The sequence below is a fragment of the Poecilia reticulata genome, unplaced genomic scaffold (genome assembly GCF_904066995.2).
Source record: "Poecilia reticulata unplaced genomic scaffold, P_reticulata-male-v2 Scaffold_35, whole genome shotgun sequence".
Taxonomy (NCBI): Eukaryota; Metazoa; Chordata; class Actinopteri; order Cyprinodontiformes; family Poeciliidae; genus Poecilia; species Poecilia reticulata.
This window is the reverse complement of record NW_027675133.1, coordinates 171,482-188,596: the sequence shown is the minus strand read 5'-3', so window position 1 is coordinate 188,596 and position 17,115 is coordinate 171,482. Positions and strand designations below refer to the sequence as shown.

The 17,115-nt window shown below is 53.3% G+C and overlaps 2 protein-coding genes across 2 annotated transcripts in view; one reads left to right on the top strand and one right to left on the bottom strand.

Moving 5' to 3' along the window:
- Positions 1-9,393, top strand: part of frem1b (Fras1 related extracellular matrix 1b) — a 44,198-nt gene extending 34,805 nt beyond the window's left edge. Inside the window, 4 exon segments of the mRNA XM_081604353.1 lie at positions 1,196-1,500; positions 5,659-5,774; positions 8,906-8,991; positions 9,063-9,393. Coding sequence (XP_081460479.1) covers positions 1,196-1,500; positions 5,659-5,774; positions 8,906-8,991; positions 9,063-9,259 — 704 coding nt within the window. The 3' untranslated portion in view covers positions 9,260-9,393.
- Positions 9,394-12,713: 3,320 nt separating this feature from the next.
- Positions 12,714-17,115, bottom strand: part of LOC103463285 (nardilysin) — a 19,684-nt gene continuing 15,282 nt past the window's right edge. The window contains exons 15-31 of the mRNA XM_081604354.1: positions 16,985-17,039; positions 16,793-16,897; positions 16,602-16,725; positions 16,443-16,529; positions 16,176-16,293; positions 15,965-16,018; positions 15,704-15,854; positions 15,491-15,618; positions 15,249-15,411; positions 15,136-15,167; positions 14,707-14,845; positions 14,446-14,493; positions 14,301-14,353; positions 14,048-14,131; positions 13,416-13,623; positions 13,238-13,327; positions 12,714-13,056 (exon numbers count right to left, since the gene is read on the bottom strand). Coding sequence (XP_081460480.1) covers positions 12,856-13,056; positions 13,238-13,327; positions 13,416-13,623; positions 14,048-14,131; positions 14,301-14,353; positions 14,446-14,493; positions 14,707-14,845; positions 15,136-15,167; positions 15,249-15,411; positions 15,491-15,618; positions 15,704-15,854; positions 15,965-16,018; positions 16,176-16,293; positions 16,443-16,529; positions 16,602-16,725; positions 16,793-16,897; positions 16,985-17,039 — 1,840 coding nt within the window. The 3' untranslated portion in view covers positions 12,714-12,855. The remainder of the gene's footprint in view (positions 13,057-13,237; positions 13,328-13,415; positions 13,624-14,047; positions 14,132-14,300; positions 14,354-14,445; positions 14,494-14,706; positions 14,846-15,135; positions 15,168-15,248; positions 15,412-15,490; positions 15,619-15,703; positions 15,855-15,964; positions 16,019-16,175; positions 16,294-16,442; positions 16,530-16,601; positions 16,726-16,792; positions 16,898-16,984; positions 17,040-17,115) is intronic.

Here is a 17,115-nt window from a genome sequence, read left to right as displayed (position 1 = left end):
CGGCCAGTAGGGGGAGCCGTCGGGCTGTAGGGGGAGCCGTCGGGCTGTAGGGGGAGCCGTCGGGTTGTAGGGGGAGCCGTCGGCCAGTAGGGGGAGCCGTCGGCCAGTAGGGGGAGCCGTCGGGCTGTAGGGGGAGCCGTCTGGTTGTAGGGGGAACCGTCGGCCACTAGGGGGAGCCGTCGGCCACTAGGGGGAGCCGTCGGCCACTAGGGGGAGCTGTCTGGTTGTAGGGGGAGCCGTCGGCCAGTAGGGGGAGCCGTCTGGTTGTAGGGGGAGCCGTCTGGTTGTAGGGGGAGCCGTCGGGCTGTAGGGGGAGCCGTCTGGTTGTAGGGGGAGCCGTCTGGTTGTAGGGGGAGCCGTCTGGTTGTAGGGGGAGCCGTCGGCCAGTAGGGGGAGCCGTCGGCCAGTAGGGGGAGCCGTCTGGTTGTAGGGGGAGCCGTCTGGTTGTAGGGGGAGCCGTCGGGCTGTAGGGGGAGCAGCTGGCCAGTAGGGGGAGCCGTCGGCCAGTAGGGGGAGCCGTCGGCCAGTAGGGGGAGCCGTCTGGTTGTAGGGGGAGCCGTCTGGTTGTAGGGGGAGCCGTCGGCCAGTAGGGGGAGCCGTCGGCCAGTAGGGGGAGCCGTCTGGTTGTAGGGGGAGCCGTCGGCCAGTAGGGGGAGCCGTCTGGTTGTAGGGGGAGCCGTCTGGTTGTAGGGGGAGCCGTCGGGCTGTAGGGGGAGCAGCTGGCCAGTAGGGGGAGCCGTCGGGCAGTAGGGGGAGCCGTCGGGCTGTAGGGGGAGCAGCTGGCCAGTAGGGGAAGCCGTCGGCCAGTAGGGGGAGCCGTCTGGTTGTAGGGGGAGCCGTCGGGCTGTAGTGGGAGCAGCTGGCCAGTAGGGGAAGCCGTCGGCCAGTAGGGGGAGCCGTCGGCCAGTAGGGGGAGCCGTCGGGCTGTAGGGGGAGCAGCTGGCCAGTAGGGGGAGCCGTCTGGTTGTAGGGGGAGCCTTTGGCCAATAGGGGGAGCCGTCTGGTTGTAGGGGGAGCCGTCGGGCTGTAGGGGGAGCCGTCGGGTTGTAGGGGGAGCCGTCGGGCTGTAGGGGGAGCCGTCAGCCTGTCTACAGTTAGTTACCTGGGCGATGAACTGATGATGAACCAAGTGCTACAGTTTCAGGTGAAAGCTTCACCTCCTCTCTGAATTGGTTCCCTGATCTCCGTCTGCCAGGACGCTGCAACCCAGAAGACCTAAAGGTAGAGCCTCCTCCTCTTCCTCAACCGGAGGAGGATGAAGACCCAGTGACCGATATTGAGGCAGAGCTTCTTTGGGAGAAACAGCCCCTCCCTCCCAGAGGAGACGTCCCGGAGCGCCGGCCCTCCCTGGACGAGACGGAGCCGCAGGACCAGGCGCTACCTGGAGACACACACAGCTCTGAGGGAGCACGCACTGGGAGCACCGGGAACGCTGGGAGCACCGGGAATGCTGGGAGCACTGGGAGCACTGGGAACGCTGGGAGCTCTGGTATACAGCAGGTGGGTGTTGCCTAAAGCGTCTGAACTCATCAGGACGTCCAGATGTCCTTCAGTAGGACCAGGATCTGCTGACTCCACAGTCAGGTGGTTTCAGAGACACGTCTGGTCTGAAAGGGGAAGCTGGTTCTGATCCAGATGTTCGCTTCAGAAGACGCTGGTTCCGTCCTCCGGTTCTCTGGTTCCGTCCTCCGGTTCTCTGGTTCCGTCCTCCGATCCTCTGGTTTCGTCCTCTGGTTCCGATTCTCTGGTTCCGTCCTCCGATCCTCTGGTTCCGTCCTCCGGTTCTCTGGTTCCGTCCTCCGATTCTCTGGTTCCGTCCTCCGATCCTCTGGTTCCGTCCTCCGGTTCTCTGGTTCCGTCCTCCGATCCTCTGGTTTCGTCCTCTGGTTCCGATTCTCTGGTTCCGTCCTCCGATCCTCTGGTTCCGTCCTCCGGTTCTCTGGTTCCGTCCTCCGGTTCTCTGGTTCCGTCCTCCGATCCTCTGGTTCCGTCCTCCGATCCTCTGGTTTCGTCCTCTGGTTCCGATTCTCTGGTTCCGTCCTCCGATTCTCTGGTTCCGTCCTCCGATCCTCTGGTTCCGTCCTCCGGTTCTCTGGTTCCGTCCTCCGGTTCTCTGGTTCCGATTCTCTGGTTCCGTCCTCCGATTCTCTGGTTCCGTCCTCCGATCCTCTGGTTCCGTCCTCCGGTTCTCTGGTTCCGTCCTCCGGTTCTCTGGTTCCGTCCTCCGGTTCTCTGGTTCCGTCCTCCGATTCTCTGGTTCCGTCCTCCGATCCTCTGGTTCCGTCCTCCGGTTCTCTGGTTCCGTCCTCCGGTTCTCTGGTTCCGTCCTCCGGTTCTCTGGTTCCGTCCTCCGATTCTCTGGTTCCGTCCTCCGATCCTCTGGTTTCGTCCTCTGGTTCCGATTCTCTGGTTCCGTCCTCTGATTCTCTGGTTCCGTCCTCCGGTCCTCTGGTTCCGTCCTCTGGTTCTCTGGTTCCGTCCTCTGGTTCCGTCCTCTGGTTCCGTCCTCCGGTTCTCTGGTTCCGTCCTCTGGTTCCGTCCTCCGATTCTCTGGTTCCGTCCTCTGATTCTCTGGTTCCGTCCTCCGGTTCTCTGGTTCCGTCCTCTGGTTCTCTGGTTCCGTCCTCCGGTTCTCTGGTTCCGTCCTCTGGTTCCGTCCTCTGGTTCTCTGGTTCCGTCCTCTGGTTCCGTCCTCCGATTCTCTGGTTCCGTCCTCTGATTCTCTGGTTCCGTCCTCCGGTTCTCTGGTTTTGTCCTCTGGTTCCGTCCTCTGATTCTCTGGTTCCGTCCTCCGGTTCTCTGGTTCCGTCCTCTGGTTCTCTGGTTCCGTCCTCTGGTTCCATCCTCCGATTCTCTGGTTCCGTCCTCCGATCCTCTGGTTTTGTCCTCTGGTTCCGATTCTCTGGTTTCGTCCTCCGATCCTCTGGTTTTGTCCTCTGGTTCCGATCCTCTGGTTCCGTCCTCCGATTCTCTGGTTCCGTCCTCTGGTCCTCTGGTTCCGTCCTCTGGTCCTCTGGTTCCGTCCTCTGGTTCTGTCCTCCGGTTCCGTCCTCTGGTTCCGATCCTCTGGTTCCGTCCTCCGATTCTCTGGTTCCGTCCTCTGGTTCTGTCCTCCGGTTCCGATCCTCTGGTTCCGTCCTCCGATTCTCTGGTTCCGTCCTCTGGTCCTCTGGTTCCGTCCTCTGGTTCCGTCCTCTGGTTCTGTCCTCCGGTTCCGATCCTCTGGTTCCGTCCTCCGATTCTCTGGTTCCGTCCTCTGGTCCTCTGGTTCCGTCCTCCGGTTCCGTCCTCCGATTCTCTGGTTCCGTCCTCTGGTTCCGAGCTGCAGGATGAATGACGGCATTCGGACCCGGCCGGCGGCGTTAAGAACCCGGGAGGTTAAGGTGTATTTTCAGTTACTTTGTGGCAGGAAATGAGGGAAAATACTCAGATGAGCTAAACCTGAGCGACGATCGGAGATCCGAGTTCAGCCAGTTGGGACTGTGTGGCTACGGAACGCTGAGCTGAGCTCCGTCTGGATCATCCAGCTGCTGTTCAGAACCAGGTACCAGACCTGCTGCCAGCCGGTCCAATGGGGGACGTCTGTGGGCGGGAACAGGCAGCCGACCATAGACAGGAGGGGGTCAGAGGTCATGGAGCGGGTCAGAGGTCATGGAGCGGGTCAGAGGTCATGGAGCGGGCCGGCCGTTGCTGCGATACGTAACAACGTCCGCCATCTTGAATGTGGCATCTCTGCCAGTAGCTAATACAAGTGAATGGACCGAACTTTATAAAGTGCCGTTCTACAAAGTATTTTAACTTAATTCATTTTCTCACACATTAATATATTCGGTAATCAGAGAAATGACTAAAGACAGTTTCTAACTTTGGATGTGATTATTTAATAGTTTTCTGAATAAAGAGCTCAATGTTTGATTTGATAGATTCTGATCATTTTATATTGAATTGATGAACAGAAACTTTTACAGTTTTATTAAAGAATATATTTACATAATTTAATGTACATTTAACATTTCAAGACAAACAAATAATTTTCCTGTATTTTTTATACGTTATTGAGAAATTACTTTTGATTTATAAATCAGTCATTGTCAAACATTAAACTACATATTTTTCTTACTTTTTTCCAGAGATTAAATATTTATTACTGTATGTCAACTCTGCTATTGACAGCAAAGAGTGAAAATAATTCTAACAGAGTAAATTATGTTTATTTCATTACAAAAGCTACATTAATACACTAATACTTCAGATTGAGATATTTAAAAATACACAAAAAGTGAAAGAATAAAACATGTATTTCTTATACTGGGAACACTGGTCACAGGCTTCAGTCTGCTGGTCACACTGGGAGAACTCAATGACTTCTGAGACGTCCTGGTTCACAGGCTAAAGCCAAGAATAAAAGAGAAATTATCCAAAAGTTAATAGAAAATACATAAATGTTTCCTTCACATTCATAAAAAGCCATTTTCAGCATGTTGGGCTCTGACTCGTAGCATCTTTATAGCTAAACACCGACATGGAGAAGCTGAGCTGGAAACAGACTGAAGACCAGCAGCTCCAGCTCTGATCCTGACTGACCTTTACTCACTAAATCCTCTGGTTTTTAATTCACTTCTCCTCTAACAGCGGTTTCTCATCAGCTCTCATTACAAAACAGGAAGAAACGTTAGCTGCTACGCTAACAATCAGCGGTTATATTAGCTGCTATGCTAACAATCAGCGGTTATATTAGCTGCTACGCTAACAATCAGCGGTTATATTAGCTGCTATGCTAACAATCAGCGGTTATATTAGCTGCTACGCTAACAATCAACGGTTATATTAGCTGCTATGCTAACAATCAGCGGTTATATTAGCTGCTACGCTAACAATCAGTGTTTATATTAGCTGCTACGCTAACAATCAACGGTTATATTAGCTGCTACGCTAACAATCAGTGTTTATATTAGCTGCTACGCTAACAATCAGCGGTCAAACGCAGAACGTCCTGATAAATATGAGCTGAGCCAGAGACAGGACCTGGTGGACAGACCTGGTGAAGCAGCATTTCCCTCAGCAGCGCCACCAACAGGTCGTTCTGGACTAGAGCAGATTCAGTGGAAGGTTTAGAAACCAGACTGGAGGATCTGAGACTCACTGAACCAGGATCTGAGTCGCGTTGAGAGCAGCTTCCTGTAGAGGAGCGGCCACACGGTGGGGCGGAGCCTGGATCCAGGAGCTGCTAATTATTGACAAAACGGTGGCAGTCAGAGCCTGGACAAGCAGCGAGGGGGGGAATATTTCCAGTGAACCAGTAGAAAGTTTAATTTGACCAAGTAGTGAAGTCGGGTCAGTTAATGTAACTGGAACAAAGAAGGAAACGAATCTGAACACCGAGGCTCAGCAGCAGAAGCAGAGCAGCTCAGAGATGCTTCTCTTCTGTCCCAGTTGCCATGGCAACCATCATGATGCTGCGTTTGGATCAGAAACTGGTGGCGTTTTCATTTCCTGGTCCTCTGGTGAAGCATCGCCACAGAATGAGACTGGAGTCTCCTGCTGAAGGTTAACACAGTGCATTGTGGGATTGATACATGGCTGGAGGTCCAACAGTGCCCATCCAGGTTCTGGGTTGGTTCTGGACAGGTTCTACAGACCAGCTGTTCTCCCTTCCAGGTGCTGACCCTGTCCAGCGTGTGTCCTGAGGGCTGGACCGCCTACAGGGGGCGCTGCCACATGGTGAGCCGGTCCGTGGCCAGCTGGGCCAGCGCCCACAGAACCTGCTCTCTGCTGTAAGTACCGTCTGGTTCCGATGGACCTCCTGACCTCTGACCTCAGCAGGTGGAACATGAACTCTGACCGAACCGTCTGCGGTGATGAGGGTCGAAGTTCAGCTTGGTTCCGATTAAAAAGCCTAAATAATCTAATGACCAATAAACCAACTCAGGTTCATTAGATTATTTAGGCTTTTAGTTATTTTGATTATTAAATGTTTTTACTGATCAACTGGGAGGAGAAAATGGAGAAAATACAGAGGCTCAGTTCTGACTGTTACCGCGGTAACCTCACACTCAGCCATCCCATAAACTGTTGGAGCTCCAGCAGGTCGGGTTCTGATCAGAGAAGTCAACAGTGGACAGAAACAGAACCACGAGAGAATAAAACTAAACTTTGATGAAACTAAACTTTATTAAAACTAATCTTCCATCCATCTCTCTTATCCGGGTCGGGTCTCGGGGTCAGCAGCCTCAGGAGGCCCAGACTTCCCTCCCCAGCCTCTTCCAGGTCCTCCAGGACCCCAAGGCGTTCCCAGGCCATAGAGAGACATCGTCCCTCCAGCGTGTCCTGGGTCTCCCCTCCTCCCGGTGGGACCTGAACTCCTCACCAGGGAGGCGTCCAGGAGGCATCCTGACCAGATGCCCGAGCCTCAACTGGCTCCTCTCGACGTGGAGGAGCAGCGGCTCTACTCTGAGTCCTTCCTGGATGACCGAGCTTCTCTCTCTAAGGGAGAGCCCAGCCACCCTGCGGAGGAAACCCATTTCGGCCGCTTGTATCTGTGATCTGGTCGGTCATGACCCAAAGCTCATGACCATAGATGAGGGTGGGAACGTAGATCGACCGGTAAATCGAGAGCTTCGCTTTTTGGCTCAGCTCTCTCTTCACCACGACGGACCGGTACAGCGCCCGCTTCACGGCAGACGCTGCCCCAATCCGCCTGTCGATCTCCCGTTCCCCTCTTCCCTCATTCGTGAACAAGATCCCCAGATACTTAAACTCCTCCACTTGAGGCAGGACGACTCCCCTGACCCGGAGAAGGCACTCTACCCTTTTCCGGCTCAAGACCATGGCCTCGGATTTGGAGGCACTGAGCCTCATCCCGGCCGCTTCACACTCGGCTGCGAACCGCTCCAGTGAGAGCTGCAGATCACGATCTGATGAAGCCAACAGGACCACATCATCCGCAAAAAGCAGAGATGTGATCCTAAGGCCACCAAAACGGATCAACACCTCGGCTGGTCAGAGATTCTGTCCATGAAGTAATGAACAGAATCGGTGACAAAGGGCAGCCTTGGCGGAGTCCAACTCTCACCGGAAACGAGCCCGACTTACTGCCGGCAATGCGGACCAGACTCTGACACCGGTCATACAGGGACCTGACAGCCCGTATCAAAGGGCCCGGTACCCCATACTCCCGGAGTACCCCCCACAGGGCCCCCCGAGGGACACGGTCGAACGCCTTCTCCAAGTCCACAAAACACATGTAGACTGGTTGGGCGAACTCCCAGAACCCTCCAGGACCTGCTGAGGGTGTAGAGCTGGTCCAGTGTTCCACGACCAGAACCAGAACCACACTGCTCTTCCTGAATCCGAGGTTCGACTATCCGACGGACCCTCCTCTCCAGGACCCCTGAATAGACCTTACCAGGGAGGCTTAAGAGTGTGACCCCCCTGTAATTGGAGCACACCCTCCGGTCCCCCTTTTTGAACAGGGGGACCACCACCCCAGTCTGCCAGTCCAGGGGAACTGCCCCCGATGTCCATGTGATATTGCAGAGTCGCGTTAGCCAACACAACCCCGCAACATCCAGAGCCTTAAGGAACTCCGGGCGGATCTCATCCACCCCCGGGGCCCTGCCACCAAGGAGCTTTTTGACCACCTCGGCGACCTCGTCCCCAGAGATTGGAGAGCCCAGGCCAGAGTCCCCAGGCTCAGCTTCCTCAACAGAAGGCATGTTGGTGGGATTGAGGAGGTCTTCGAAGTATTCCGCCCACCGGCCCACAACGTCCCGAGTTGAGGTCAGCAGCACACCATCCCCACTATTAACAGTGTTGGTGCTGCTCTGCTTCCCCCTCCTGAGACGCCGGATGGTGGACCAGAATCGCCTCGAAGCCGTACGGAAGTCTGTCTCCATGGCCTCTCCAAACTCCTCCCACGCCCGAGTTTTTGCCTCAGCGACAACCTGAGCCGCATGCCGTTTCGCCCGCCGGTACCCATCAGCTGCTTCTGGAGTCCCACAGGCCAAAAAGGCCCGGTAGGACTCCTTCTTCAGCTTGACAGCATCCCTCACCGAAGGTGTCCACCAACGGGTTCGAGGGTTGCCGCCGCGACAGGCACCAACGACCTTGCGGCCGCAGCTCCGATAGGCTGCCTCGGCAATGGAGGTACGGAGCATGATCCACTCAGACTCAATGTCCCCCACCTCCCCTGGAACGTGTTCGAAGTTCTGCCGGAGATGAGAGTTGAAGCTCCGTCTCACAGGGGACTCCGCCAGACGTTCCCAGCAGACCCTCACTACACGTTTGGGCCTGCCAGGTCTGACCGGCTTCCTCCCCCACCACCGGAGCCAACTCACCACCAGGTAGTGGTCAGTGGACAGCTCCGCACCTCTCTTCACCCGAGTGTCCAAGACATACGGCCGCAAATCTGATGAGACGATGACAAAGTCAATCATCGAACTGCGGCCTAGGGCGTCCTGGTGCCAAGTGCACATATGGACGCCCTTATGCCTGAACATGGTGTTCGTGATGGACAATCCGTGACGAGCACAGAAGTCCAACAACAGAACACCGCTTGGGTTCAGATAGGGGGATCCCCTGCCGCCCGTAACACACTACACCCGACTTCTTTGGCCCCTTCGACGGGTGGTGGGCCCATGGGAGGCATTGAACACCTCTTGCCCCCCATGCATGGGCCCACCATGTTTAGTTTAGCTTCATCAAAACTAAGTATTGATCAAACTAATCTTTGATCTTTGGCAGCAGAAGCTCCTCTGTTGGGTGGAGAGCAGGAGGAAATGTTTGCTGTCTGGAGGAATCAGCAGCTGACCTCCCTGTGCTGTATGACCTCTGACCCTACCAAAGGTCAGAGCATTGGCGGTCAGCTGAAGGCTTATTGAAGCGTCTGATGTTTGCTGTGTTTCAGCTTCAACAGCAGCCTGAGCAGCGTGCGCTCCAGGAAGGACGCCGCCTGGATGTGGAGGCTGGCGGGGAGGAAGTCCTTCTGGATCGGTGGGAACGTTTCCGTCACTCCACCTTCAACGAACCACATTTCTGCTGCTGACGTTCTCTGTCGTCCTCAGGTCAATCTGGAGGTCACGACCTCTGGCTGTGGGACAAAGTTCATTCAGCCAGACTCCAGGGGGCGCCGGCGAGCCGGGATGAGGCTGGCATCAGCTCAGACTGTGTGCTGGTTGAAAACCCCAGAAGATGGATTCCTACCAACTGCTCAGCCGAAGCCCAGCATTCGTTCATCTGTTCCTCAGAGCCGCCACCGTGAGCCGCCACCGTGAGCCGCCACCGTGAGCCACCACGCTCACGACCTGCAGCTGGAGGTCAAACAAAACCTCATCAGGTCCAGATCAGCTGACCTTCAGCCAGAGAAGAAATTAAATAAAAACATAATCAGATTCACTGAAGCCTCTGATTCTTTAGAGCAGGGGAGGAAAATGACCAGACATCTTCCATCAGAGAAACATTCAGGCTGCAGATGAATCAAACTAGTTGCTCCATGTCTCTGCAGGACTTTCCTATAATCCAGCTCTTTGTTTGGAGTTGATGTCACGGTCATGTCTGCCATTACAAAAGACCAACTGGTCTGCAGGTAGTTTCCTTTATAACCGCCTCAGTCTGTCCCTGAAACTGAACTGGTAAATGATGAGCCACCCTGGACTCTGTAGGAAGGACTCAGTCCACCGGCCGCTAGAGTTCAGGTCAAAGTCCAACACAGAATACGTCCAGAATACGTCCAGAATACGTCCAGCTTGTTTAGAAAGTTCAGGTACTGAATTTGTTCTGGACAAATAACTAATCTGTTGCAGCTGTTCAGGGACTTTCCACCACAAGCTAATAGCAACTTCAGTTTATTTCCTTGGTTCGCTTCTTTCGGAGGGTCAGAGGTCATCAGCAGAACCAGAACTCCTGGCCAAGAGCCACAAAACATCCAACAGCATGAAGATGACAAGTTGGCCGCCATCTTGGTTTCCATCACATATTAATGTAGCAGAAACTTCACCAAAGTTCCTGTTTATGGATTTACAGTTGGTTGATTCCAATTACACACAAAGATTCAACGACCTTTGATGTCAATTCTAAAACTAATTATTACTAATTATGATTACTGATAGATAATCTGAGCCAGTTTGACAGATGATTTCTGAGTGATTACCAAACTTTTCTTCAGTCCAGCATCAGCGTCGCTGTCCTAGCTGCCACTGCTAGCCAGCTAACAGCTAACCAGTCTGCGGTTTTAACAAATCCAGGCCCGGCGGCAGTGGTGGGAAGTACTTAAGTTAATTTTTTGTGCATCTGTACTTTACTCAAGTAGATTTAATATGCAAGTATCTGTACTTTCTACTTCACTACATTGTATTTTTTTAGTTTTAAGGCAATGAGAGAGGGAAGACATGTGGCAAATGTCACTAGGTCAGGAATCGAACCTGTGACCACCGGCATGAGGACCAAGGCCTCAATATGTGGGTCGTGCTCTGCGCCACCACAGCAGCCCCACTACATTTCTACTAAACTGTCTCGTTACTCCTTACATCCAAGTCTCGTTGCTCTTTTCTTCCGTTAAAATGTGAAGTTCAGGGATTTAAGATGGCGCCGTAAAATCCCAGCAATAACGTGACGTAGTGTCTGTTGTCACCCATCGCCTCCACCTTTACTCGCTGCGGAGCTCCAGACATGCGCAGTGGTTTCCTCTGAGGGGGAGAAGATGTCTGTCTAATGTCAGTAATATAATAGCTGCATAAATCATAGATATGGCGACATGTAAAATCACGGTGGGACTTTGTCCAACTTTTAGCGTCACTTGGAAGGAAAGCTTAAAGAAAGGTAAGATCTGTGGACGTGATGCTAGTTAAGCTAGCTGTACAGAGACACATGATGCATCTGCGATGAAAACAAGTTGTCACTCATGAGCTGAATTATTGTGTGGAGGTTTTGACTGAGGTGTCGCAGATATGGGACAACGCTGTGACCAAAGTGCAATTTAGTGATATGACATTCAGGAACGATCCGATTCTTCTGGACGGATCTTTACTGAATCCTAAAGGACTGAAGCCTCACTGAGAGACGTTCTGTGTTCTTGTAATGCTCTGCGTACACTATAGTAGCTATTGTTATCTTTATTTCATTGGGGAAAAAAGTATATACACACTTTTTTTTAAATTGGCGAATAAATCATGAACGTAGGAACACAGAGCATGCTCATTGCTCTTTGTTTTTGTCTCCTGTCATGGTGGCAGACGTTGCAGCAGGAGGGAGGATGAGAACAGTCACTTCCTTCTGTTTGGTTACTTCTTGCTTATTGCGCCTTGGACAGTCTTCATAGGTAGTGTAACACTCGCAGGTAATGTTAGCTAAAAGATGACTAGCTAATATCAATACAGCACCTTAAGCTTGTTAACAAGTAGCTTGTAGCTACTTGTTACTGATGTTGTCTATGTTCAGCTACGTAGCATTTAAAATTTGCTCGTTTCAACAGGTTGGCCATCAAGGGAAACTGGAATCACTTTAGGTCTCGTTTATCTCATTTAATTAGATCTACATCCTTAAGAAAATGAAAAGGTGTGTTCTTTAGTGAGGGAATAGCCAGAGCCATAGCTAACAGCTGCAGCACTAACAGAAACCCTCCAGTAATACCTAAAGCAAAAGACATGCAACACGTTTTCTTGCGCTCTCTAGATCTTATTTAATAAGAAGAGTTTGAACGTGGAGCGGCTCAGCGTTAGCACTAGCCGACAGCTCAGTATGGGAGCCGAGAGGCAGCTGGCAGCGAGACAACAGAAAATATGTCTTTATTTCTTACCATCTTCAACGTAGCGCCTTTAAAACCACAAAATAAGATCTGGATATTTTTCTAGACGCCTCTGGTGCTGAGCCTTAAGTTTAAATTATTAAACTTCTCAAATATTAAATTCTTACATATTTATAGGTTTTAACGTGAAAAAGAGAGAAAAGTTTAAAGCAACTCAGGTTATAATGTAAATAACTTGTACTGAGCCTGACTGCAGTAAATGGATATTTATAGTTTTATCCAGTGAGTCGCTCATTAAAGCTCGTTTTTAGTCAGCATGAAGTTTTTGTGAAGTCGTTTCAGAGATTAGATCAGAAAGTGAATCAAACTCAGATCTAAACATTTGACTCTTAGTTTGACTCTGTGGGTCTCAGATAGAATCTGCTCATTTCTGGCCCTTCAACATCATTTAAACCTCATTTTACGTCACATTTTGTCAACCAACCCAAAATTGCTCTTAAAAAATGTCCGTTTTTTAAGAGCAATTAAAAAAACAGGATGATGACATCACTTCCTCCAATAAGGAGAGGGAATCTCCGCCCTTGGCAGGAGAAAAGGTTGGATGGATTCATCTGACGGGATCTGGATTCAGGTTCAACCTCTGAATATTAACTAAACGCATAAAAACGCGGCTCAGGAGCCGAAGTTAATGATGTTAACATGATTATAATCTGATGGGTAAAAACAGCAGATGACGGATTTTTTATCCTGTCGGTCAAAATGCTGGAGAACAAAACGTGCAGAGTGACCTGCTGCTCCTGGCCGTCACTGCTAACCTGCCATGCAGCCGGTTGTGCTGCAGCTGCTGCTGCTGCTGCTGCTGCTGCAGCTGCTGCTGCGCCCTGACCCCGTTCTGCTGATGGCTGCAGTTCTCGTCTTAACCAGTAGAGGGCGCTGCAGGTGTTCAGCGGATCAGAACCACAACAGAAGTCAGTTAAAATGATTCCGGTTTTATTCAGTCGTCGCGCTTCTTCCTGCTTGCCTCCAGACGGACCAATCAGAAGCTGCTATTTACAGAGACGGCCCACAGGAAGTGAATATGGCTGTCGTCATGGAAATGAGCGGAGGGGAGGGGCCTAGCTGAGGATCTTATAGTAAGGGTGGAGAGGGAGGGCGGAGGTGAACGCTCTGATGTCAGTGATGAGGGTGGCGTTCCTCAGGGCAGGCGCCGCCGCCGGCAGGAAGGTCAGCTCGCTCACCGGGCCGTAGGAGGAGGGGGCGGAGCCACTGGGGTTCTGATGAGGCGGGTCGTTCTCCTCCACCCCAAAACCCACCACCTGATGAAACACACAGGGTGATGACATCACTTCCTGTGAGCATCACCACAACAAACCAGCTCCTCTGTGGTTCTGGTCCTGCTCAGGTCTAGCAGTCTTTTCACCAGCAGAACCAGTCGCCCCACTGGACCTCAGAACCAGGCGTGTCTTTCAGAACCAGAACCATCATGGCTGCACTCACATGCACGCTGAGCTTCCTGCTGCAGTTGCCACGGTGATGCAGGAACCAGGAAACCAGCTGCTCCCGGCTGAAGTCTTTCAGAACCTCAACCTGCAACATGCAACTGGGTCAGACCGGACCCATCAGAACCTGCCAGCCAGTCTGGGACCCATCTGGACCCCTGGTGGTTCCTGCTCACCTCCCTGCTGAGCCGGTCGAACAGGTACTGCTGCGTCGCCACCTCGTACCAGTTGCGGTCGACCTCTTCGCCCAGGTGAGCGTCCTCACACTCCTTCAGCTTGATGAGCGCCGTCACCTGGGCGGAGAAGCATTCCTCGCTCAGAGACGCCAGGCGCCCGCCGAAGCTCACCAGGAAGTCCTCGATCTTCTGCTCCACCAGCTCTGAGCTGAGACAGGAAGTGACATCACAGTGGAGCTAGCGTTACAGTGGCACGCCACCAGAAGGCGACGACGAGGAGAACCAACAGAACCGGCTGGGTCGGTTACCAAGAAACCGCTAATCAGCTACTAGCAGGGCTAATTTTTAGCTAACATTTTAAAACGCGCTTCGCTTCCCAGAAATGAATCTTTCTGGAAAAAGATCTGAACTGAACTGGTTCTTTTCTGAACTTCCAGTCGGATTAATGGTGGGTTGTTCATGGGTCCTGCTCGCCTCCAGACAGACCAATCAGAAGCTGCAAGTTAGCGCTTTAGCGTTAGCTTCCACTAAATTCCATGTTGGTGTAGCACCTTAGCAGGATAATGTTTAGCATTTGTGCAGCTAGCAGCTGTGTTAGCGTTAGCCACCACTACAAGAAGCAACCTACTCACCTGAACTTGGTGGCCTGCGTTTCCACGGTAACAGAGAACCCCAAAACGCCCGAGGTATTCCTGAAGGTCGAATACACCTGGTACCTGCAGGTCAAAGAGGACGGGAAGAACTTCTGGACCAACGATCTGACCCAGAACCGACTGGTCCAGTTTGGACGCTGTACCAGCTGGAACCAGCAGGTGGCAGCAGCCGGGCTGAGAGGAAGAACCAGATCAGAGCGGTTCTGGCCAGGCTCGGTAGTGACCCACTCACCCAAGCATCTCTTTGGTCCTCAGGAAGTCGAAGCACGGCTCCTCCATGAGCATCTGGAACCAGACAGGGACTCTGAGGAACTGCAGGGTTCTGGAGCGGCCCAGGAGGTTCTGGAGCGGCCCAGGAGGTTCTGGATTTCACTTACCACCATCAGCTCCATCAAAGCGTGCTCCCTGAGCGTCTTCAGGCCTGACTGCAACACAGAGACCAACAGAACCTCCAGAACTTCATCAAGGTCTGGATCAAACCGGGCCAGACAGAGGACACATCTGACGAGACATTCTGGCCCGGTTCGGATCCAAACAGAACTCTCAGTAACATTTACACATGTTTCCATGGTAACCAACAAGGAGACGCCAATCAGCGGCACCATCTGAGTCCAGAACCAACCGGACCAGGAGCTCACCTGGTAGTACACGGTGACCTCAGAGTTGGCGTCTCCTCGATTCAGAGACTTCACCCTGCAGAGGTGGTGTCTCCGAGGAAGATCCACCACCCGGAACTGCACAGGGACCTCTGCAGGCGGAGGCCGGAACTGCAGCTTACTGGACACAAATCACAAAGAGGAGGACGGGTCAGAACCAGCAGGACGGGTCAGAACCAGCAGGACGGGTCAGAATGGGTCAGAACCAGGTAACCACAAACCATCCTTAGCTAGCAGTGGCAGGTTGAGAGGCCTTTCCTCTGCCTACATCCCCCACAATGCCGTGCAGGTCGGATGTTTTCCATCGATATTGATCGCTACAGATTGGTTTTATTGCGTTATTGGTTCTGATTGGACCTGCACACCGGACTCTGACGTTAAGGTTCTCCATCCTCGTGGCCAGATACTCACTCAGTGAAGTACTGCAGGAACTCGATGGACTCCTGTCGGAGAGACAGCCACACATTACCGACAGCCGGCCCGGTCCGGGCCGCCCAGAACCGCAGTGTGTGTGTGTGTCTCACAGCGCTGGTAAAGTTCCCCTGGACCAGGCCCTCGGCGTAAAGCTCGTCCTTCAGCGCCGCAGCGAACGCCATCAGCTGTTGGACCTGCAGACCCTCGGTCAGGACCCGGTACTTCTGGACCACAGACCAGCGGTGGTGCTCCAGGATCACCAGCCGGACGTCCCTGAACAGGTGAAGCACCTGGTTACAGAAGACTCCTCCCCTCTGCTCTGATTGGCTGCCGGGCAGCTGTCTCCGCCCACCTCCCCAGCCGGTCGTGTTTGATGAGGATGTTGAAGTAGGTCTTCTTCAGCTGCTCTGCGAACATGCCGAAGACGCTCGGCTCGGTGCTGAAGTCCGCCAGCTGATCCACGATCAGTTTGAGCAGCAGCTGTGAGGAAGAGGAGCGCCACTCAAAACCACGACGGCTTCCAGCAGAACCGTTCTACCGGACCCGGCAAAGAAGGTGTCCTCACCGGCAGCTTGTGGTTGAAGCCCTTCAGACGGATCACCATGCCGTGTTCTCCCGCCATCAGCTTGTACTCCAGCTGGGCCACGTCGGCCTCGTAGGCCGGCTCTGCCAGGTTGTGGGCCAGGATGTTGATGAAGAGGTCAAACAGGACCAGGCTGAGGGAGGAAGACGAGTCGGTCACCGGCGGACTGAAGGCTGTGGGTCCGATTACAGCTTGGCCGGTTAGGTGGCCCAGCAGCGTGTGTGTGTTCAGGTGAGTTCTTACTTGTCAGGACTCTCCTGGATGATGGGAGAAATCAGGTGGAAGCGGATGTAAGCTGAAAGAGATTGTGAGGAGGAGATGCCGTCAGCTCTCCAGAACATTCCCTGATCCTCCTGTGGGAACGTCCGCCATCATCAGGCTGACCTGGAACGGTTCTGCCTCTCCTCACCTGGTCTATCGGAATCATTTCTGAGTCATTTCTCCTCATCTCACCTTTGGGATCTTGAACTTGTGGTCCTTCTTGTACCACAGAGCTCCTTGCTCCAGGGCCAGGATCCGGACCGGAAACTCCGTGTCCGGGCAGTCGGACTTCTTCAGGTTGAAATCCGTGGCTGCGGCAGAGACAGGTGAGACCGTCAGGCTCCAGGCCTCCAGCAGCATCAGACAGTGATCCAGCCACTCCAGGTTCCTGAACTGGGCTCCAGCTGGAGCTCAGACGGAACCGGAACCGGAACCGCTCTCCAGCTGAAGGCCGACTGACCGATGAAGCGGTTCTCTGCAGGAAGATGAAGGTCCGGGTTCAGCTCGAAGTCGGATTCCCAGCGCCGCTCCCACTCTTCTGGGATGTCTGAGGGCACGGACACCATGAAAAGCTGCTCAGGGCACAGTCTGGTTCTGAGGGCGGCGGACCGGGTCGCACCATCACAGCTGTAGCTGGTACCGAACCACTTCTCCTGGAGCGGGCAGCTGCCTTCGTTCTCTGGAGCCAGCAGCAGCAGGTTGGCTCTGAGCGGCGTCAGCAGAGACAGGGCGGTTCCGATCACCTGAGCACAAAGACCCCGGGTCAGAACCAGGTCAGAACCCTGACCAGAACCAGGCTGGCTGGCTCACCTCGGGGTCATAGTGGAACATGAGCTGGTCTCCGGTCAGGAGGTCCGGTTTGGGGAACAGCTGCATGTTCTCACAGATGTTCTCCACGAACTCGATCGGATCCGTCTGTGGAGCAGAACAGAGGAAGGTTCTGGCTTGATTACGGGTTCTAGAACCTGCCGCCGGTACCTGGGTCACCAGAACCTGCTGTACCTGCTCCTGGTACCGGAACTCGTTGTCTTCGATCTTCTGGATTTCCTCATAGATCCTGAAACGGGACAGGTTCTAGTTAGGAACCGTTCCCTCCTCATGGTACCAAATGGACTGTCTGAGCGGTTCTGTTC